General features: G+C 46.7%; 1 protein-coding gene across 4 annotated transcripts in view; it reads right to left on the bottom strand.

The window, feature by feature from the left end:
• Positions 1-24,014, bottom strand: part of ADAMTS17 (ADAM metallopeptidase with thrombospondin type 1 motif 17) — a 327,264-nt gene that overhangs the window by 256,506 nt on the left and 46,744 nt on the right. For all 4 annotated transcript variants that reach the window (XM_013060100.2, XM_045070851.1, XM_045070852.1 and 1 more), the window contains exon 4: positions 7,519-7,691. In XM_013060100.2, coding sequence (XP_012915554.2) covers positions 7,519-7,691 — 173 coding nt within the window. The remainder of the gene's footprint in view (positions 1-7,518; positions 7,692-24,014) is intronic.

A 24,014-nucleotide genomic window follows, 5' to 3' on the forward strand; every position in this document is an offset into this window, starting at 1 on the left:
GTCCTACCAACACATCACGAAGGTTTCATTTCTCCACATCCACTCAACTTGCTATTACATGTACTTTTAAATAATAGCACCCTAATCAAAAATGGTTGAAAGGCAGTGGGAGACACAGGCTTCCAGTTACGGGAATGAACAAGCCCCAGGGATGAAGGTGCAGCATAGGGAAAACAGTCATTCGTATTGTAATAGCGTTGTATGGTGACATATCATGACTCATGGAGCTGTCAAATCATTATGTTGTACACTTGAAACTAATATAATACTGTGTGTCGACTCTAAAATAAATAAATTAAATTTAAATAAATGAATAAGTAAATAAAATCCTAATGATGATGAAGTGGTATCTCATTGTGGTGTCAACTTGCATTTTCCTAATCATGGTAGGACACTGAACAACTTTTCTAGTGTTTACTGGCCACTTCCAGATCTTCTTTGGAGAAATGCCTATACAAGTCCTTTTTGCCAATTTTTAAATCAGTTTTTTTTTTGATTGTTGTTGTGTTTTAGGAGTTCCCTATATTCTGGATATTATCAAATATGTATTTGCAAGTGTCTTTCTCTCATTCTATGAGCTGCCTTTTGACTCCAAGGATAGTGTCCTTTGATGCAGAAAACTCTTCAAATTTGATGAAGTCTGATTTGCCTATTTCTTCCTTCATTGCCTGTGCCTTTGGTGTCATAGTCAAGAAGTCACTGCCAAATCCAATGTCATGATGTTTTTCCCCTGTGTTTTCTTCTAGGGGTTTTATAGTTTTAGCTCTGATATGTTCAAGTCTTTAAGCCATTTCAAGTTAATTGTTGTATATTGCATTTGGTAAAGTTCCAACATCATTCTTCTTCATGTGAATATCCAATTTTCTCAGCACTATTTGTTGAAAAGATGAACACTTCCCCCATCGAATGGTCTTGGCACCCTTGCTGAAAATCACTTGACCCTATAACTCAGGGTTTATTTCTAGGTTCTCTCTCTCTCTCTCTTTTTTTTTTAGTATATGTGCTGCCAAAGCGAGCACTCTAGGCTCTCTCTATATTTGTTTTTATGCCAGCACAACAGTGTTTTGATTACTTGAGCTTTTTGTAGTAAATTTTGAAATCAGGAAGAGTGGAGTCTTCTAACTCGGTTCTTTCTCAAGATTATTTTGGGTATTCAAGGTCCCTTGAGATTGCATGAGCATTTTGGGTGAATTTCTCCATTTCTGCAAAGACAATTATTGTTGGGCCTTTACTGCAGATTGCTCTGGGTAGTACTGACATCTTAATAAGAAGTCTTCCAACCCATGAACATGGATGCTTAAATTTCTTTCACTAATGTTTGGTAGTTTTTAGTGCATAAGTCTTTCATCTCTTTTATTAAGTTAATTACTAAGTATTTGTTCTTGAGCTACTGTAAATGAAATGATTTTTTTTAAAGATTTTATTTATTTATTTGAGAGAGAGAGACAGTGAGAGAGAGCATGAGCGCAGAGAAGGTCAGAGGGAGAAGCAGACTCCCCATGGAGCTGGGAGCCCGACGTGGGATTCGATCCCGGGACTCCGGGATCATGACCTGAGCCGAAGGCAGTCGTCCAACCAACTGAGCCACCCAGGCATCCCTGAAATGATTTTCTTAATTGCCTTTATGGATTGTTCATTGTTAGGTACAGAAATTCAACTGAACTGTGTGTAGTGGTTTTGTATCCTGCTACTCTGCTGAATTATACTGAATGTTCTAAAATTTGAGAGGAGGAAGTTTTAGGATTTTCTACACATAGGATCACGTCATCTGTAAATAGAGAAAATTGTATTTCTTCCCTTCCTATTCGAATGCCTTATCTTTCTTTTTCTTGTGCAACTGCTTTGGCTAGGACGACCAATATTATGTTGAATAGAAGTGGTGAAAACAAGCATCCTTGCTTTGTTCTTCATCTTAGAGGAAAACCTTACAGACTTTTACCCTTGAGTATGAGGTCCACTATGGATTTTGTGTAGATGACTTATATAATGTTGAGGTAGTTACCTTCTAGTCCTAGTTTGTTGGGTGTTTGTCTTAATGGGAAGGTAGTGAATCTTACAAATTCTTCTTCTAAACCAGTTGAAATGATCATGTGTTTCCTCCCTTTGTTGTGTTAATGTGGTGTATTACATTGATTGATTGCTGTATGTTGAACCATCCCTGCATTCTGGGCATATCTCCCTCTTTGCCATGGTGTATAATTCTTTTAATATATTGTTGGATTTGGTTTGCTAGTGTTATGTCAAGGATTTTTACATGGATATTCACAAAGTAACTGTTCTTTTTATTCATAAAGAACTATCGTTTTCTTTTCTTGTAGTGTTTTCATCAGATTTTATAAGTCAGATTTCTAAATCTACTGATTCATTCTCTTCACTAATTCTAAGTCTTTCAATTTTCTATTTCTTCATGATAAAGTTGTAAGTTTTGTGATTCTAGGAATCTAACCAGGTCACCAAGGTTATCCGGTCTGTTGGTGGACAGTGGTTTCTAGTACTCTCTTATAATGCCTTTTACTTCCATAGAATTGGTAGTCATGTGCCCATTTTTGGTTTTAACTTTAGTAATTTGAGTCTTCTTGTTTGTCCCACTAGCCACAGGTTTGTTGATTTTGTTAATTCTTTTGAAGAATCTGCTCTTGGCTTTGTTGAGTTTCTCTACTGATTTTCTATTTTTTAATTTATCTCTGTTCTCATCTTTTACTATTTTCTCCTCCTGCTAGCTTTGAATTTAATTTGTTCTTCTCCTCCTAGTTCCTTAAGTTTTAGAGTAAGGCTGTTGATCTGAAATCTTTCTTTCTTTCTTTTTTTTTTCTAATGTGAGCATTTACAACTATACATTTCCCACTGAGTACTACTTTTGTGGTGTTCCATAAGCTTTGATGTGTTTTTGTTATTATGCATTTGTATGCATTTTCTCTTTTCGCCAGTTACTTTTCCCTTGACACATGCGTTTAGAGCATGCTGTTTAATTTCCCCATATTTGTCAATTTTCTATTTTTCCTTCCATTATTCACTTCTTACTTAACCCCACTGTGGTCAGGAGAAGATATTTTGTACGATGTTGAGACTTAATCTGTACCCTAAGATACAGTATATCCTGGAGAAAGTCCCATGCGTGCTTGTAAGGACTATTCTGCCATTGTTTTTGAGGATTCTGTATATCTGCTAGATTGAGTTGGTTTATTATGTTTGTCCAAGTCCTCTATTTCCTTACTTATTTTCTGTCTAGTTGTCCTATCCACTACTGGCAGTGGAGGGGGGTAAGTCTCTAGTATTACACAACTGTGTATTTCTCCCTTCAATTTTACCAATTTCTACTTCACATAGTTTGATGGTCTGTAATTAGATGTAAAAAGACTTGATAATTGTTATATTTTCTTGCTGTATTAAAACTTTTTTTAGAGATTTTATTTATTTATTTGACACAGAGAGAGATTATAAGTAGGCAGAGAGGCAGGCAGAGAGAGAGGGGGAAGCAGGCTCCCTGCCGAGCAGAGAGCCTGATGCTGGGCTCGATCCCAGGACCCCAAGATCACGACCCAAGCCTAAGGCAGAGGCTCAACCCACTGAGCCACCCAGACGCCCCTAAAACTTTTTAAATATATGGCATCCTTGTTTCTTTTTTTTGATTAAAGTCTATTTTGTGTGATATTACTATAGCCACTTCTGCTTTCTTATGGTTACTATTTGCACAGGGTATCTTTTTCCATCCCTTTGTTTTCAACTTATTTGTATCTTTGGATCTAAAGTGAGTCTCCTGTAGATAGCATATAATTGGATATGTATTTTAATCCATCCTGATTTTTAAAAAATTTACTTATTTATTTGATGGGGGGGTGGGGTAGGGAAAGAATAAGCGGGGGAGCAGTAGGCAAAGGGAAAGGGAGAAGCAGGCTCCCTGCTCAGCAGGTAGCCTGACATGGGCCGATCCCAGGACTCTCAGATCATGACCTGAGATGAAGGCAGATGCTTAATTGACTGAGCCACCCAAGTGCCCCCATCCTACTGATCTTTTGATTGGAGAATTCAATCCATTTACATTTAAGAAAATTGCTGATAAGGAGGGACTTACTTCTGTATTTTACTATTTGTTTTCAATAAGCTTTATAGCCTTTTTTTTGTTCCTCATTTGCTGCATACTGATTTTTTGGTGTTCAGTTGAGTTTTTTATAATGAAACTTAATTCTTTTCTCATTTTTTTTTCTTTTACTATATTTCTGGAGGGAGGTGCAGAAAGACAGGGAGAAAGAGAATGTCTGGCGGCTCCTCAATGCCCAGCTCAGAGCTCAATGCAGGGCTCAGTCTCACAACTCTAGAGATCATGACCTGAGCCAAAATCAAGAACTGGACACTTAGCCGACTAAGGCACCCAGGTGCCCCTCTTTTCTCATTTCCTTTTGTGTATATTCTGTAGCTGTTTTCTTTGTGGTTACTATGGGGACTCTACTTAATATTCTAAAATTATAATCCTCTAATTTGAATTTATAGCAGCTTAAATTCAGTAGCATAAAAAAAAATCTCCACAGCAAGACGGCTCTTAAAAAGCAAACAAATCCGGCATTATAACTTGAGATAAGGACCAAGTGCAAAAAAACAGGCCGGCCCTCTCAGAGAGTCAGCAAGGAGAGCGCCTCTGACGGGACCCCGACCCACAGCCCTCAAAGACAGAGAAGCTAGCTTGATAAGGAGCGGGGAGAAGAGCATTCCTGCCAAAGAAAGACCACGAGTCCCAGAAGAGCTTGAAGACCCGAGAAAGAGGCCCACATGGCAGGAGTTCAGTGCTGACATGGAGGAGGGACTCGAGTCCAGGAGAAGCAGGTGGGCCCAGTTCCACAGCCAGACAGGGCCGTGCAAAACAGGGAGGGCCGTGCAAAACAGAGCCACGCAAAAATTCCCCTTTAAGTGCATGGGAAGCCACAGAAGGGCTTAGGGCTGCTTAGTAACAAAGTCCTAATTCTGTCAGATGAAGCTCTTGCTGGCCATTCTGTGGCAAGGAATCAAGAGCGGAGAAAGTGACTGTGAAGAGCCCGGGAAAGCAGCTCCAGCAGTCACCAGGGTCTGAAATAATGATGGCCAGTCCAGGGCGGAGACGGAGAGAAACAACAGGCCCCAGACCTGCCCATGACTTGAACAGGTGAGACACGAGTCCCTCAGCCCTGGCTCCGAGTGCCTGCCCTACCCTGTACTCACTTACTAGCTGCACACCCTGATGACGGCACTCCTGGCAACCTTCCATTTCCTTCTCTGTGAGATGTGAGTATAATGAGATCCACCAGGTCTGAGGAGGGGAAGAAGGAGAAATAACCCAGCTACTCATCGCAGACGTCCATTCCTTTCCTTCCTCTCAGACACGTGCCGCTGGTTGGTGCTAATCTAATTCACACACACACACACACACACACACCCAGGAGAGGCTATGAAAATTGTAAGCAAACACGTGATACCCAATTTGCCCAGCTTTGAAAGTGTTACCAAAGCCCTACGAGTGCCCAGGCTTGCCTTAGGGATAGGAGTCTGTCTAGATTTGGCCTCAAGGGTCCGAGCGGCAAGCGTAGGTGGGCAGGTCTCTACCCAGAGAGGCCCACGTGAGAAAGTCAGGAGGGTGTAGGAGCCTGGATGTCGGCCCCCTTTGATGCTCCTTCTGCAGCCTGCAGAGAGTATGTTGCAAGGAAGGTAGCAACTGCGCCCGCAGATTCCTTTCTAAATCCACCGAGGCTAGAGAAACAGAGCCAGTTCAGTCCTGCAGGCCCACAGTCAACTCCCTGATGGGAGAGAGCCAGGCTGGCTGGCTTTACCTCCCTGCTCACTGCACCTGGACACCTAATGACAGGGCTCCTGAGCCCAGCCACAGTCCTTTCCCATCCTCCTGGCTTAAAGAAGATCTCACTTCCTAACAGAAAATCCCTTGGCTACAACAGCCACAGGAAGAACAGAATTCTCGGGATTTTCAAAACTTGGGTTTGAGGGCCTGGAGGATGGGAATGGTGGAATGTGGTCTTGTTCAAAAGAAGGTACTACATCCGCACACAGCTTGTCTTTAAACTTGCTGAATGGCGACCCCACCACGAGAGCAACAAAAACCAGCTCCGGGTGCTGGGCGTCTATGTAAGTGTGGTCAGCAGACTCAGCCCTTGTTTGCTTTCCGGCCTCATCGGACTGGCCAAGAAACCCGGACGTGACCGGAGGTGACCAGAGGGGTCCGTATTAGCGCACACACACCGGAGGCCCTTCACCACAGTGGCCCCGCTCTCACTGGGTAGGCCTCATCAGGGAACATCTAAATCCCCATTTAATGGGGTTGGCCCCAGATTTGCCCTTGGCAACAGGATCTGGAGGCTCCAACCTCTTTGTCCACGCAGCGGAAAGGGCATGGGGAGCGCTGAGTGAAAGCCAGGGCTGGGGACCGCTCGGTCCCTGTGCTTTAGTGTTACAGCCATGGGCAGCTTGAGGGCACCATCGCCACAGACCCCCCTCCGCCCACTGGTGGTACTATAGCTGCCCCCGTCCTGACCACAGAATTATGGAAACAAATATCAAAGTGGAATTCTGCCTCATCACTACTTGAGCTGCCGTAATGAGTGGTTCCTCCTGGCACTGGTGCTCTGGACAATTAAAAAAAAAAGAAATGAAATGAAATGAGCTACAGATGAAAGAGGCTGGTGTGGAGCCAACCCCAGCAGCTCCCCTCCGGGTGTCCTCTGGGCAGCCCAGCAACACGCCATTCACCAGCCACCAGGAGGACTTGGGGTTGTGCAGAGGAAGAACACGTACTTCTCAGAGACCAGGGCCAGCACTTCTTCTTCCTCCCCACGTGGTGGCCTCTTCCACCCTCACGCCTGCCCCTCAGCTCAGCCCCTCTCCCCACCCCATGTTCTCCATTTCCAATGCCCCTTCTTGCCTTTTCCCATTCCAGTCCCCACTGAGCACAGCTGCGGGGCTGGTTCCTGCCTCCCTCACCCCTTTCAGCAGCCCCACTCCTCAGGACGCCCTTCCCACCTGCCCCTGTCCAGTGTCCACCCTCACCCCTCAGACTTCTCCATTCCCTCCTGCAGCTGGGTCACACCGCCTGCCTTCCCACACCATCAAGGTGACGGTTTCCTGCTATTCCCATTCATCAAATCAGGTAGACGCAGGCTTCATGGCTCCTTCCCTGTACCCACAACCAGACAACCTCTCCCTGCTCCAACTTTCCTCCAGCCCTCACAGCCCACGGCAAGAGCTGATCACACTCAAGTGTGATCCTGATTCCTTCTACTAGACCGCTGACTCCTTAGAAGAGGAAGTGACTCTTTCAATTCTGAAACACCCCCCCCCCGGGAGGGGTCCAGCACTGAGGAGAGGTCTTGGCAAACCACTAGTAAGAAGGGCAGGCAAGGGTCAACCATGGCACAGACCCTAGCACTGAAGGTATGTCGGAGGGCAGGCCCTCCCCAGGGGGACGGTGCTGTGTCTCCATCCCCCAGCCTGGGGAAAAGTCAAGGACATAGCCCTCATCCCGGACGGCAATGGGAGACTCACCATGTTCATGACGGTGAGAATGAACCTCTGGGCAGCCTCTGCCCCATGGTACTGCACCATGTCGGCATCGGCCACCACCAGGGTCTCCACCGTGTGCTCGCTGGTCAGCTGGATGGCGTTCCTCCGCTCCCGCCAGTCCTGGGATGCCCTGTCCCTCCTTGGCTTCTTCTTTTCTAGAAAAGGACAGAGACATCCATGCAGTCCTTGGCATTTTGATTTCCAAAACTGGACAGTGAAGCAGCCTTCTGCTGAGCCTCCCGCAGAGAACGGTCGGTCTCCAGTGGCCAGAAGCTGGACCTCCACCATCACAGGGCAGTGTGGTGGGGGTGTGGGGGGGACACACCTAAGCTCACATCCCCAAAGGGGAGCTGAGGGGCAGAAGGGGACTCACACCTGCCTACATCGCAGCCAAGGAGGCCCACGGAACTGAGTATCAGGGAAGAGGGAACCTGTCCCATCAGAGGAGAGCAGACAGTAGCGAGAAGTCGGCAGAGGGGAAGGAAGCCCAGACCCGCTGGGGAAGTGATGAGAAGGCACCTCAGGTTAATGGCAGAGAACCAGAGAGCTTTCTGAAAGGGCTAAACCCACTTCTGACAGCTGCAACCCAGGGAGGGGGCACTCTGGCCACTGTTCTGACAGTCACAAATAAGAAGCCCTCAACATTAATAATCACAAAGCATTATATCAAAGAAAAACAAAACATCATCAGGAAAGAAAATCTCGTGACATGCACATCCCGGCCAAGACGGGTCCTTTCCTGAGCCCGGGGAAGGGTCATTGCTGACTCTCTAGATAAACTCATTCCCTATCAGATCTGACAGGGATACGCACTCACTGTTGATTAGAGCCCAAATCACAGTGGGCAACTACAAGCTGCTAGGCGAGGGTGACCCCAGCTTTGTTGGCGAAAACCCCTCTGACCAGTGCTAAAGGCTGATTCGAATAGCACACATTTTCAGGAACCCAACGTATGTAAACAGAAAGGCACTTCTTAAATGTGGTAACAGTTATTTCCATTTTGAGCCCTAGACCCTACAGAAATGACTGACGTCAGCTCTGCTAAAACGCAGCGAACCCAGCCTTCACACGCACAAACCAGCTTCAGAGAGTAACCTGATTCTTCCAGAGCCCAGAAAGCACACCGTGAAGCAGGCTGAGGTATGGGTCATCATGAACAAACAAGAATACTCTGTGCCATATAACGTACACCTGTGAAAACCGACGAGCACTGCAAGTGTCCAAACACAGAGAGAGAAAGCCACGATGAATGGTCTGCAGCCGGGAAAGGCACATTTGTGATGATACAGTTAAATCGCAATTTTGGAAAGATTTAGCCTACAAGTACCTTTGCTCCCGCCACACGCCCCCCCCCCAAAAGATGAGTAAGTAGCCAGACAACCAACCAACATAGGTAGGACACAGCTAAAACATGAATGGTAGGGGATATGTGATCTTCACTTTCCTTCTTTTCTCTATATTTTCCAAGTGTATACAATGAACCCAAATTACTTTATTCGTTTAAAATAATGATGTTGAGCTTGAGAAAAACACAGATGTCCCTTTCACATTCTCCACAACAATCCAGAAGGCATGGGGGAGCTAGAGAAAAGCAAGAGGAAAGGCATGAGCGTGCTGGTTGTGTCTCTCCTTGCCCAGAACCAGGTCCACCTCCCAACAAGTCTTCTGGGCCTCTGCGGTGGAATGAGGGAAGAGTCCATGCTAAGACAAAAGGCAAGGTCTCCGACGGCCCTGCCTTACACGTGAGCAGAATGGAAGAGGCCTCTTGTCTCTCTAAAGAAGGTCCCTTTATACAACTAAACCCGCATTCAGCAATCCGCTCATCTCGGAGCCCAAGGAGGCAGGCACATGGGTGATCTCTACATTCTGGGCTTAGGATGCTTACCTGCCTGGATCAGGCCAACCTGTCCCACTTGGGTTTTCTAACAAACCATCTTGCTCCCATTTCAACAGACCAAGGTGAAAGGTTACCAGGTAAGGGCTCTGTCATCATGAGCACAGCCACGTTCTCCCAGCCACAGAGTGCTACAGCTCCAGCTCCTGGGACGGAGCCCCACGTTGGGCTCCCTGCTTGGAAGGGAGGCCTGCTTCTCCCTCTGCCTCTGCCCCTCCCCCTGCTCACATTCCCTCACTTGCCCTCTCTCATAAATGAATAAAACCTTAAAAAAAAAATGCACCGTGCATCACTCTTTAAGTACCAAATAGGACTACTGAGACCTGGACCACAGGGAGCTAATAAGCAGGGTGTCCTACAGGATGAAATGCTATGGACTGACACGTGCCCAGAATACTAAGTAACAGGTAAAACACAATGGTCAGGAGCTCTGGGTTTTGTTTTGTTTTGTCATTTTTTTGTTCTGTGGTTTTTAAAGGATTTTCACTATAACTATCCCATTTGTTCCCTTCATGGCCCCCAGCCCCTGGCCTAGCACTTAGTGTGCCATAAGCCATAAATATTCACTAGACAAATGCACCCACAGACGGATGGATGGATGGACGGACGGACAGATGGTGAGGGAGTCAGTGAATGCATGAGTGGAGTCCCTGTTTCCCACATCACAAAGCTGAAGTCAAGCACTAAGCTATTTGGGGCTGTCAGGCTAGACTCACGCTGGCCGGTGATGCGCACCTCAGCGTCCTGTCCTGTGAACTCAAGGGATGAGGCTGGAAGCCTTGATTCAAATACCTACAGCCCGATGGGTTTCAGGAATTCAGAACTTTTCAGATTTTGCAAGGCAATCCAGTGGGCATGCCACATAATGAACTTTCAAATGAGGTCTGGGGCACCAAGCTATTATCGAAAGGCTCTAGTATTTCTGCAGTGAAATTGAATAAATGAGGGGTCAAGAGAGATGCTTGTTAGCCTCACTTCAGGGCAGGTCAGGCCTTCCACAAAATGAGTGTCAAAAGTCCTAGATTCGGTGGGACGCCTGGATGGTTCAGTGGGTTAAGTGTATACCTTCGGCTCAGGTCATGATTCCAAGGTCCTGGGACTGAGTCCCACACTGGGCTCCCTGCTCAGTGGGGAGCCTGTTTCTCCCACTGCTCTTCATCTCGTTTGTTTTTCCCCCCTCTCTCTCTCTTTCTTAAATAAATTTGAAAAGTCTTAAAAAAAAAAAAGAATTCTATGTATTTATGTAAGCTACCCCAAGTCTTCTTTAGAATAAGAGGAGAAGAAAAAAAAACACAAAAAACTAAGGGCATTCTAAATGTAACGTTTTTAGAATATTCACACTATTACTGAGTCTAAGAATTTGGGAACTACCAAAAATGCTCAGCAAACACATAAACTGTCATTTTAGTTATGAGTTTTGCTCTTGGCAAACTAAAAAGAAATCCCCAAATCGCAGTTGTGAATTATCAAGCTCTATATGACACATATTTCTTTAGTTTAAAAATAAAGAGTCTTTAGACATTTACCAGATAAATAACACACAGATCACATAATATTTGGTGTGAGAGTTCAAGAGCCAGAAGAATTACTCTGTGATTCTACCCATGTCATTTCCAGGGAAGACCTCAGGTCACCTTCGTACAAAGAGAGAGGAAAAACAAGCCTGTGCCAGCTGCAGAGGCAAGTTAGAGAGAAAACAAACAGAGGACACGGAGCAGCTGCCCAAGGGCACTGGGCCCTTAGAGACCAAGGACAGTGGACGCTTCAGGCCGCCAAGTCCAAGACTGTGCCAATACTAGGAATTAGGTCCTGAGTATCCAACATGCTTACAAAGTTAAAGGAAAGATTCAGACTTAAACTTGCTGTCATTCAAGCTAGTAACATAAGCTTTCCCCACACACAGCACTCAAGGTCCAGGGGCACAGGGGACCAGGAAGAGTCTAAGGTCCAGGGGCACAGGGGACCAGGACGAGTCTAGAACCAGATGTTCACCTAGCCGCCCTGACTGCAGCTTTTCCCCAGCTCTCCTAAGGACAGGGTAAAGGCAATCCTATCAAAAACCCTTGGTGCCAGGGGTGCTTCGGTGGCTCAGTGGGTTAAGCCTCTGCCTTCGGCTCAGGTCATGATCTCAGAGTCCTGGGATCGAGCCCCACATCGGGCTCTCTGCTCAGCAGGGAGCCTGCTTCCCTCTCTCTGCCTGCCTCTCTGCCTGCTTGTGATCTCTCTCTCTTTCTCTCTCTCTCTGTCAAATAAATAAATGAACTCTTAAAAAAAAAAAAAATCCTTGCTGCCATCGTGCTACATTGCAAAGAATTTACCTGTGGTCAGAGGAAGGACACCTGCCCCTCCCTCTCACCTTGAGACACACAGATTCTGTGATATGTGCCCAATCCCCTGACACCCTTATAAACACCGTGGGGAGGAACCCCTTCCCGTGCGTGCCGGTAGAGGGGTGTGCACTGGCAGGACAGTGAGGGAAGTGAGGGGAGGGAGGTCTGCAGCCTGAGGGCCACAGCACTGATGACAAGATTCAAAACAGGGCTGCAGTGTGGGGCAGAGCCGAGGGGGTGCTCTGCTGCACCAGGGGCCAGGGTAGGCTCTGCAAGCCTTCTGTGACTGCCTTCAAAACCAGAACCATCACACACCCGCCACCCAGGTTTGCAGCGATTAAGTGAGCCGCTCACTGAATGCTTACTACACTCCCTGGAATGTTACGATTCTTCTATAAATGAATGGCACATTGGCCATGATGAGGGTTTCGATGGTGGCGGCAGTGACCTATTGGTTAAGGACACGGCTTTCAAGACAAAACAGCTGGATTCAAATCCTTCCCAACTGTTTTGTCTGACCTGGGATAACTCTCTTGGCCTCTGTTTGTCTCAAAGACCTCATCAGTGAAACAGAGAGAATCGTGGCTCCCCCCGTACCAGGCTGCTGCAGGGATCCAAGCCCTTAGCAGGGTGTGGTCGCAGTATGTGCTCAGTAAACTGTGGCTTGATGTCTGTCATCTTTCATGGAGATGAGAACACAAGAAGCGCCTGTGGAGTCTGCAGGCAGGGTGTCCCTGTTAGCTGTGTGATCCAGACAGGTCCCCTAAGTCTCCGGGTGGGCCCAGGCTCACATCCCAGGAACACAACTGCCCGCAGAGACACCTTCAGAAACAGTGAAAAAGGCCTCCCAACCACCCCATAATTTGCTGCAGAGGATTTGGGTTTTTAAGGTAAGAGTCCCCCAGGGGAATCCCTTTTGGTTATAATGTTCATTTTTACACCTTCTTTCTATAGACTCAAACAGGCCCTGGGCTGTCTAAAGACACCCTTTGGAGAATCACTTCTAGTGAGCAGTTATTTCATCTGAAGGCTTTCTGGATGAAAATGTACCAGACATGTATGATCACCAAGGAACATGGTCTCCGCAGAAGGTAGTTAAACTGCACTTGCCTGCAGTTTAAGTCCCAATCCCGGCCTTCAGGAGCCAGGCTTATCACCCCTCATGAGGGACTGATGCGCGCGGATCAGTGTGTCCACGGCGAAGGGCATCTGGGGTCTCTGGGTGGAGCCCCTGCCCCCCCCAAGGTGACCTCCTCCGGGGTGGGACAGGGACAGCTCTAGATATCCGAGCTCTGTGGGAAATGCATCACTTGCATGATTCTTTGAGGGGTGACAGGTGAGTTTCCTAGCTCTGAGCTACAAATCTTCTCGTGCAAACTAGGTCAAAGGCAGAATCAATAAAACAGCCACTCCCCATCAATCTCGCCTGAAATCAGATCCAGCTGGCGCAGATGGAGCCCTGCATGGGGACACGAGGACAGAGGGTGAGAAAGACTTCAAGCTCCCTCACGATTTTCCTTGGAGCCTAAGAGACTGAAGGTGACTCACCCCCAAAATAGACAGACTGAAATTAGAGAAATAATGAGAGAAAAGAGAATACAGCTATATGGACAGAGAAGGTCACCATGGCAGCTCTGGTGACAGAGATCCCCGTGGATTGTTAGCAAGGCGCCCAGGCACTTGGCTCTGTGCCCACACTGCGGGGGTCCCCTCCCTGCAGCCAGAGTCACAGACTGTCACCATGCAAACCTCCAGAGGAGCAACCGAAGCACCAAGAAATTTGTCAAATTATCTAGCTCTGGGCTGCCAACTCACTTGACTGCCATTCCAGGGATGATGGTCTAACCTGCCCGTTCTGCCTTAGAATTTGGTTCTGAGTTTCCTAAAATCAGAGTTTTCTTTTCTTTTTTCTTTCTTTCTTTCTTTTTTTTTTTTTAAGATAAACATGCTTGCTTGTCGGTTTTCTCAATCTCTGACGGGTGGGAAGACACCCTTCCTCAAGGAAAGGCAATATTTACCTCACACCGGCCTCTCCAATTGAAAATACCAGTAAGACTTTACACGGGGGCCTCTGGGTGAGGCCCAAGGCAGCTTTTTCAACACATGTTTTACGGCAAATGTGATCGTGAATTCTGTTTCCTTGTATCTGATAGAAACCTTCTCTTACACCGAAGGGCCTAAAATTAAACACTCAACAAAAGGAATTCCGGAGAAATTCCACTGTGTGCTCCAAGTCAGGAGCTTTGGATGGTTTCTCCATGCAGGGAGGGCCGGGCGGCCAACATGACATGGGGAGGGCACGAGCAGGGCAGCTGAACTAAGAAAGGAGAGTGGCAAGGGGCCTCAGTGAAAGGACACGTGAGGTCACAGAGGGTCACAGGGCTTCTGGAACAAGAGGGGAGTTGTTTGGCAGGCAGGATCCACTCATTTGCCTCATGGCTCAAGCACTAAGAGGGGCCTCCCAGCAACCCACTCCGGGTGCCGAGGTCTGTGGACCCCCAGCGTGGGCTGCCCAGGGTACCACGCAGGCCATGTGACTGGCTATTTGTTTTTTTTTTTCTTTTTTTTCTTATCTGTGCCTGTCACCTGAAAAACAAATTTAAATCTGGTAAACAGAAGTAACGGCGGGACTAGCAGAATCTCTCGGCTTAGATCAAGCAACAGACCAGAACCTCGGGGTCCGCTGAGAGTGCCTGGGAGCCCGTCCATGGCCAGTCTTTGGTAGGAGATCCCATCGGCCAACATCAAGGGGCTTGGAGCACCCCCCCAAATCCCCTGTTCACCTTCTAACTCCGCAGCTGTTAACATTCCCTTTTCAGTCTAACAGGAGACTAGGCTTGTCTGCTGGACCTGACTATGAGCTCCGGGACCCAAACATCGTCCCCACCCCCCGCCCCCGACCCTGCCACAGCGCCTACCTGGCACAGCCCCAGACACAGGAAGAATTCAAGAATTATACTTCACTAAATGAATTTTTTTTTTAACTTTTTGAAACTCCTCATGAATGTCAAGATGAATTAAGGAACTTCACATAAATTGCCCTAAAATTACATTCCCATGGGGTGCTTCCTCCACCTAAGGGGGAGGTAGCAAAGCCTGTGTGGGAGGCCCACAGCTCTGCCACCCATCGGAGCTGGTGAGAATGTGCCCCTCTCCCACCACAGTGAAAGCATCGAGAAAGCAAGGTGATGATTATGCCTCTGCCTAAAGGCAGATGTGCAGAATAAGGAAGGGATACGGGCTCAGCCTCTAACAGTCAGATCTAGAACGCCACACCCAGATTACAGGGCTAGTCTGAGTTCTCCCCCTAGCATTACGCTGCTATTACCATGGTCCATGGTTCAGGTCTAAAGACTCATTCACACTTTGCCTGATCCCAGAGACAATCAGGGAACTCGGATGCTTTTCTGCACTCTGTAGGGTCTCACTGTGCTCATACTCTCCATCAACCAGCACCTCTCATCTAGACACACTCATCAACCAACTTGTTGCCTTTGAAATTTCTTACTGGGCAGGGGGCATAAATGGATGTCTCTAAGGCCATCCTCAACCAGGCAACCATAAATTAAAATAGTATAGAAACACAGTTCCCGGAAGAGTGAAGGAGTAAGTTGTCATCCCTGCTCGAAGTCCCAATGTAACCTCCCAACATTCCAGTGGAGTGGGGGTGGGGGGGAATATTGTCATCCCAAATATGACAGAACACAATACATGTCTTACGTGAAATCAGCTGTTGAAACCATGAAACATTCATAATGTCTCATATAGGCTAGAAGAATGAAAACCAAATGCTTTTCATGAAAGCCTGGCAAACAGGGTGAGTCTCTCCTTGGGGGGACACCCGGTGCTGCTGGGAGTGGGCTTTCCGCACACAGACACTCCCCACCGCACTGACGTCACTGCCACCACAGCACAAGAAACAGTGAGATGTATGGTTTCAAATGTATGTCCAATAGCCTCTCTGTCCTCAAATAAGCAGCCACGGGGTATAATAAAAACACCTTCAGGCTGGGAACTCCAGATATTCAGTGGGGCCTGGCCTGGATGCCCTCAAAGGGGCCAGTTAACAGAAAGGTCTCTATCTCCCAAGCATGGGGAATTTGTCTTTTGCCTCTTAGCTCCTCTTCCGCACTGGCCTCTGGGGCTGGGAGTCTGCAAACTACATTTTCCAGACTCCCTTCCCATCTGGCTTTCTGGGCAGCTCCACCAACAGGGGGCGCTAGAGGTATACCAAGAGAGGGTGAAGGGGCTTCCCGGTGTTTTTAGCTCAGGATGGCACTGTTCCAGCAGGACTACTGGACAACAGGGCTTCAGTGTCCAGCTCTTGGGACAATCCCAGGCTACCCCCCTACCCCCCTCAGCGGTACATCCATAGGGACACCAGCTTGGCTAAAGGTCTTCGCGGTCTGGTACCCTCTCAGACCCTTGCCCCAAGCTCTTTGGTCCCAGAAATGTCCCTCTTCCCTTTTCTTAACCCAGTCCTCGGGTGACAGCTGTTTCCTGGGTCACCCTAGCTTCCCCCTCTGCTCATTCAGACTTGGTCACTGATACAGCAAATTCCACGAGAAATCCCTCTGTTGGAAAACACGTGGCACGGTTTCCATTTTCTTGGCCCGACACAAATGGGTAAAGCCTAAAATGAGAGGGTCGTTCCTTACACTACTTTCTTGATTTCACTTGAGCGTCAAGGGTCCTTTCCCATTATAGAACCAAGGATTTATTTATTCGCCATGGGAGTCCTGGATGGGCTTTTCCCCTCTGCCATAAACAGGGATGCTGCCCTACATTGGGAGTCACCATTTAACAGAAACCAATCACTAGGGGTTTCTAGGGAGGAAGTACGAACATCCACACACGCCATCGATCTCTCCAAGGACCTATCGCAGCCGCATCCCAGGACATGGGGACAGTGCCACACAGACTCCGAGTCAACGTCGGGGAATTGCAGGAGGAGGAACCATGAATAACCAGAGAGCCAGCAGTGGGCTTTCAGGTGTAATTTCAGCAGTTTGCACCCAAAGACATATCCACACTGTGCTTTGCAATAAAATCATCAGGTTCCCCCAAATTACTTTCTCCTCCCTTTCTTTTCGTCAACCAAAGCAAAAAGGGTCTGTTTCTAGAAAAGCGATCCTTTCCAGCTGGAAATGATGGTTCCACGTGTGCAGAAGAGCTCCCAGCCAGGTGAACTTTGCGGCAGCTGCAGAAATCCAACATCCTTGAAATAGAATGGCCTTCTCTCTCTCTCTCTCTCTCTTTTTTTCAAATAGGAAAAAAATAACATTTACTCTCCAAGTATGAATTCCTTGAATAACTTCCCCCAAGGCCAAGTCATTTCATAAAAGGCATTTTTTTCATGTAAATTCCTTATAAAGAAAGGTGAAAAATAAGAGTTGTGTTTTGGGGGAGGTGGGGGGTTATTATATTTTATTTCTTCATAGGGAAGATCCCCCACGAAGAACTGATCAACCCTGGGATCCGAAATGAGTCCCTCCACCAGGCAGGAGGTGTGATCCACATCCCAGCCCTGGGACTCAGCAGGGCCAAGGGCAGGAAACACGCGCCAGCCCCGCTGGACCTTTCCGCCCGTGGTCAGAGTCATGTAGGTACCCAGCAGCTAAGCACCACTGCCTGTGGGTGAGGTCGAAAGGTATTTAGTCAGCCAATAAATGCTGATGGGGAACCTACGGGGTGCTAAGCACGGCCACCATGTATAGGGGACCCTCCTCTAGAAGGAACAGATGTTAACCAAATGCACAGATAAATATACGAAAATTTATAAACGTAACACATGCTTGTAAGAAAGAGTAGATCACTCTGTGACAGAATAAAAAGGAAGGGGTTCCAATTTAGACTAGGTTCCATGGGGAAGTGACATGTGGGACAAAATCCAAAGGACAGGAGTTAAATGTGGGGGTGGGGAGAAAGAAGCTGGAAGCAGGCTAAGCAGTGCGAGTGGCATGAACACAGGCCCTGGGGACAGAAGGAGTCACGGCATATTCTAGAAACTGTGGGGTGCCGAGACAAAGAGTGCGGCTGGCAAAGAGACTTGAGCAGCAGGCAGGGGCAAGGATGCAGGGTCACGTGGCACATGTTTGGGGTTTTCTTCCTCACCCCAGGAGCCTTGGGAAGCCACTGAATGCATCACCCCAGCCGCTGTGGGGAGAAGAGATTCCAGGGGCCACCACAGAAGGTGTTGACTCCGGCTAAATGACCAGGACAGTTCAGGTAAATGGTCCCCACACCTAGACAAGGGAGGCAAAGTGCAGGTAAAAAAGAACCAATAAGGGGGCGCGTGGGTGGCTCAGTGGGTTGGGCCTCTGCCTTGGGCTCAGGTCATGATCTCAGGGTCCTGGGATCAAGCCCCGCATCAGGCTCTCTGCTCAGCGGGGAGCCTGCTTCCCCCTCTCTCTGCCTGCCTCTCTGTCTACTTGTCATCTCTCTCTCTCTGTCAAATAAATAAAGTCTTAAAAAAAAAAAAAAGAAACAATCACATTCAGGAGGTTGACTTAGAAGGGGACACTGACACTACTGGGGGTATTTGTGTAAGAAAGAAGGGCCAACAAAGATCATTCCTGCTTAGAATGGTTGTGCTAATCATGGAGTTAGGGATCACTAGCTTGGGTTTTAGGTGTTCTTGAATCGCGTGAGGGCAGAGGTCAAGTTGGCTGCTCCATGTGCAGACTTGGAGCTTAACAGCAAGGTGAGAGTAGAGAGTGGCACTTAGGCATTAGTGGTCCCAGACCAGTCCCTCAGGGGCCTCGAAACTGTATGGCTGGCTGGAAGAGCGGAGACCAACAACACAGCAGCAGGCAAAAGTGGGGGTTGGGGAGCACGTGAGGTGCAGGGAGAGCAGAGCATGGAGTCGCAGGAGCCAAGAACATAAAGTCTCAGCACCTGCGACACAGACGAGGACCAGGTCAAGAGGAACTGGATATAACAAAAGGGGGTCTCTTAGTGAGAGCTCCACTAGGGGGAGGCAGGGGAAGGGGAACTGAAATCAGACAAGGACAGGTGAAGGAGAGGTGTGGAAATGGGGCAGATGTTGGAGAGGTCAGGGAGCAGAGGAACAGGGATACTGCTGGAATGTCCTAGAACAGCGGGACCACTTCCCTGAGATCGCAAACACTTGCGCTTCAAAGGCGGAAACCCAGGCCCATGGAGGACTACCATCCTCTCTCAATTTCTACCCCTCTTTCCTGCTCATCGGGTCCACAAACCGAAGTCCACAGACTCTCAACCAGGAAGAACAAGGCTTCTAAGAGGCCGACCTTACACCAACTGAGAAAAGACGACCCCCTGTTCAACAGGCACTAGCCCAGCCCCAGATCTGTAGCTGGCTCTGTGCTGGGTGCCCCTCCCCCGTCAAGGGAGAGACTTTTTATGTCAAAAGTACATAAAACCTCACAGTCCTGTGAACACCCAAGAATGAAAGGACCATCTAGGAAACAGCACAGAACTCTCAGTGAAAGCGCGATCTGAATTGGAAGAAGGGCAGGATATGAGTGAGCAGCATACTGAGTGAATATGCTTATATTCACTCAATCAGGAAAGGACAGAGCTGCACCTCTAGGAGAAAAGCAGCAGGAAAAGAGAAAAGGGAAAATTCTGGTTAGCACCATCTGGGAAGAGATGCTGGGTCTCTTCCAAGCAGATGCATTCGACTGGTTGACACAAGGTACCCTGAGGGTAAGGCAGAAGCCTGCCGTTTCTCCTTCAAATCACATCCACCTGAAACCTTATCTCAACCACTATTAAATTGTCAATGTACCTTTAAAAGGTATTGTATTCATTGGCCAGGGTTTTGCCCTTACCAAGTGCCACAGACTGGGTGGCACAAATAACAGAAATTGATTTCTTTACCCTTCTGGAAGCTGGGGGTCTAAGACAGAGGTGTCAGCAGCGTGGATTTCTCTTAAGGCTTCTCTCCTTGGCCTGCAGACGGCCATCCTGTCCCTGTGTATGTGCAGGTCTACTCCCCTCCCCACGCCCCCACCAACCCTGTACCCATCCGTGTCCCATTCTCCTCTTGTTACAAGGACACCAATCATGTTGAATCAGGGCCCGTACTAATGACCTCATTCCTACTTAATCACTTCTGTAAAGACCCTCTTTCCAAATACAGTCATATTCTGATGTGCTAGAGATTAGGACTCGACAGTAGGCATGGCAGGGAGACAATGCAGCCCATGACAGACGGATATCCATTGTATGCACTGGGCATACGTCACCTTTGCATGAGGTGATGTGTGTATAACCGTATTCCAGGACAGCGGGGCAATTCCTGTACAGGCACAATTCTTACAGGGGTCCAGCAAGTCGCATTTGGCAAATTTTGAAAAATCGTTTTTATGCAAGTGCTTGGCATAATTACACGCTTTACGTCTTGCTGAAAGCATATACATGGCCTACTGGAATCTGACAGTTTTATCTTCTAAACTGATGGGAGAGGGAAAAAAAAAAAAAAAGAAGAAGAACATTCCCCAAACACACAGCTTGGGGGAAGAAATTAATTAACGTGCTCATGTTTCAACCAGAGCAAGACAGGGCAGACAAAAGCCTGAAAAGAAATCGATTTGTCTTCTGCACCTGGAGTCTCCGCCCCCCTCCCCCGGCCCCTCGGAATCCTGGGTATTGTTTCTTTTGACAGACAGTCTTTCATCTTTGACAAGGAAGTACAAGAAACTTTAGATAGCTCTGAAATTCCTCCACCTTTGCAAGGAGGGCAGGCCACTCTATGGAGTTGGAACTCGCATGCAAAACTGAAATAAAGCTAAAGGCTCCATCCTTCTACCTGTACCTACCTGAGTGCTACCCCTGTAGCACTCAGCATACCCTAGAGTGATCGGCGGGACATCTCCCTAAGCTTCTGGGCTTTGAGGGAGCAGGCTGCCCACCTCCTTCTCTCCACCCTGATGAGGGCCCCTGGAACAGAGTCAGTCTTCAGCTGCTGTTCTGGAATGTATACATGAATGAGAATGAATGAACAATGAGCAAATGATCAGATCATGCTTTTGCCCTCTTTTTAGAAGCTTAGAAGAAAAAAAAAATCTCCTTGGCCTTTGTAGAGCTCTCGGATGTCAGAGCTTCTTCCAAATGTATTAAATTTCCAGAGTAGTTTGCAGTGGGACCTCATTCCTTCCTCTCCAGACCTCTTAAGTTTCACAGAAGCCCCAGCTGTCTCCTGACACATGGAGAAAGGGGCTCAACAAGCCCGACATACCGGCCTGGAGGTGGGAAAACAAGTCCAGGTCCTCCTCTTGTGGCCGAGAACCTGCCACCAGACTGTGCTGCTTCCCAAGCAAAAAGCCCCCTCCCGAATGTCCAGGACACTCCAGGGCGAAAGGACCCGCCCTTCCTGCACATTCGTCTGAGCATGGCCATGGTTCTCAGGGCACCAGGGTGACTCTTCCTAATGAAGCTCTGAACCCTAATCTTCCAGGGTCCCTAGCAGGTCGCCACGAGGTGGGCTGTCATTCCCTTGCATCCAGGTCAGCCATCCCTTGGACTTCCACATGTAAAGTAGCCTTGGGCTCCACCAGGGTGAGCAAACCAGCCAAGCAGGGGAAGGGGTGGAAACCTCTGTTAGGCCAACTCAGAAACACGCAAGGAGAGCCTTCTGCTGTCGCCCTTTGGCTTCCTCTAAAAGCCAAGGAGGCCCCTACATTATCATGCCAGTCTTCAGGAAATGTCGCGTCTCTTTCCCACATACTGGTCTCTGAACATGTCTTAACGACAGTTAACTGATGATCATATGACTAACAGGTACACGCAACTCATATGTCGTATCTTCCATGAGGCTTTCCTTGGAGCTCTAAGTCACGACAGCACCTTTCTATTTTCTTCAGACCACTTACTAAAGCTGGCAATTATTTAACCGTTATGTGTTTAATATTAGTCTCTTCCCAGAGCACCTAGGTGGCTCAGCTAGTTAGGTGTCTAATTCTTGGTCTGGGCTCAGGTCATGATCACAGGGTCACAAGATTGAGCCCCCCGACCCTCACCATGTCAGACTCCATGCTAGGCATGGATGTGGGATTCTCTCTTTTCACAATCATCACAATATATATATATGCATGTATATGCATGTATATATATATGCATAAAGTTAAATAAGCAGCTAAAAAAGCAAATGAAAGAGTATTACACATTTGTACTACTATGGTAAATATTTTCACAATTTTATCACTTTTCACTTGTTTTTGATATTTAAATCTTTACCCATGATTTTAAAGTAATTTCTTAGGTATCGTTTCTGAGTCTTTGTCCTTGAATAGAGGATTTTAATGCCTTGATATTTATTGTAAAAATTAATAAAGTTTGAACTATCATATTTTTAGTTCTTTATATTTCTCTATATTTTCCTATGTTAACTACATTTCATTAAGTTTATCATCTCTAGTATTAAGGATGCAATTCTAAGGTGCCTGGGTGGCTCAGTCGTTAAGTGTCTGCATTTGACTCAGGTCATGATCTGGTGGTCTTGGGATCAAGCCCTGTATCCAGCTCCCAGCTCAGCAGGAAGCCTGCTTCTCCTTCACCCACTCCCCCTACCAGTGTTCCCCCTCTCACCATCTCTCTGTCAAATAAATAAATAAAATCTTTAAAAAAAAAAAAAGGGATTCAATTCTACTTGTAAGTTATCTTTACAATCTTGAGGAACATTCTTTATATAGCTTTCTGATTATCAATGTCAAGATAGAATTTTGGCTTTCCCTTTTGCACAAAAAATAATTTAGTCTCTTTTTCCTCTCATATTCCTCAATTTCTCAGATTTGTAAATATTTCTTAGACTTGATGTACAGATTATTAAAGTATTATACTTTATACTTTACAGCTCTTAATTTTTACAACAGCTTTGTTGAGATATAATTCACATACCATAAAATTCACCCATTTTGAGCAGGCAATTCAATGGTTTCACAATCATCACAATAGTAGAATGTTTTCATTACCCAAAATGAAACTACATATACTTTAGCAATCCCTCCCCATCTCTGCCTTCCCTAACCCCAGACCCAGGAAACCACTAAGCTACTGTCTCCATAGATCTGTCTATTCTAAACATTCCATATAGACAGTGTTTTCAAGGCTTGTCCATATTGTAGCAGGTTATCAGTATTTCATTTTTTATTGCTAAACAAGATTCCATTGTATGAATGTGCCACATTTTATTTATCTGTTCATAAGTTGACAGACATGTGGGTTGTTTCCACTTTTTGGCTATTGTGAATAATGCTGCTATGAACGTTCATGTAGAAGTTTTTATGTGGACAAATGTCTTCATTTCTCTTGGTCAAATGTCTTTCATATTCCAGTCCTTTCCCCATTTTTAAATTGAATTTTATTATAATTGAGTTACAGAATATATTCCAAAGACAAAGCCCTTATCAGATGTAATAATTGGAGATATCTTCTATCATGAAAGTTGTCTTTTGCACTTTCTTGATGATGTTCTTTGAAGCATAAAAATTTGAGGGGGCACCTGGGTGGCTCAGTCAGTTAGGCATCTGCCTTCAGCTCAGGTTGCGATCCCAAAGTCTCAGGATCAAGTTCTGCATTGGGCTCCCTGCTTAGTGGGGAGTCTACTCTCTCTGCCCCTCCCCCGCTCGCTCTCTCTCTCCCTCTCTCCCCCCCCCTCTCTCAGAATCTATAAAGAAAAAATTAAGCACAAAAATTTTCGTTTATGAACAAGTCCAAGTTATCCATATTTTCTTCTGGTTACCTGTTTTTTTGGTGGCATATCTCAGAAATCATTGGCTGACCCAACATGACAAAAATTTATACCTATATTTTATTCTAAAAGTGTGATAGTGTTCCACTCTTGTGTTTAGGTCTTTGATGTCCCCGTGATTTTTCAATTTCTTGCATTTCATGTACAACTATATTTGTATCAGTTAGTTAAGTTTGACTCTATCTGAAGCCAGTTCAGCCATCAATATCAACTCTGTATCATGTATTCCCTATGTGCAGTTTCAATTTTACTTCAGAACAGAATCATCTGCAATTATATCTTAAGGAAATTCTTCCTGGAAGAAGGACAAGTGGGGTGTACAGTTTCTAAACTCTTACCCTCATTTGGCCTTACACTTGATCAACAACTTGTCTGAGTGTCACATTCTTTTTTTTTTTTTAATTGACATATAATGTATTATTTGTTTCAGGGGTAAAGGTCTGTGATTCATCAGGCTTACACAGTTCACAGCACTCACCATAGCACATACCCTCCCCAATGTCTATCATCCCAACACCCC

This window comes from Mustela putorius, unplaced genomic scaffold (genome assembly GCF_011764305.1).
Source record: "Mustela putorius furo isolate JIRA1106 unplaced genomic scaffold, ASM1176430v1.1 tig00003972_pilon_pilon_pilon, whole genome shotgun sequence".
Taxonomy (NCBI): Eukaryota; Metazoa; Chordata; class Mammalia; order Carnivora; family Mustelidae; genus Mustela; species Mustela putorius.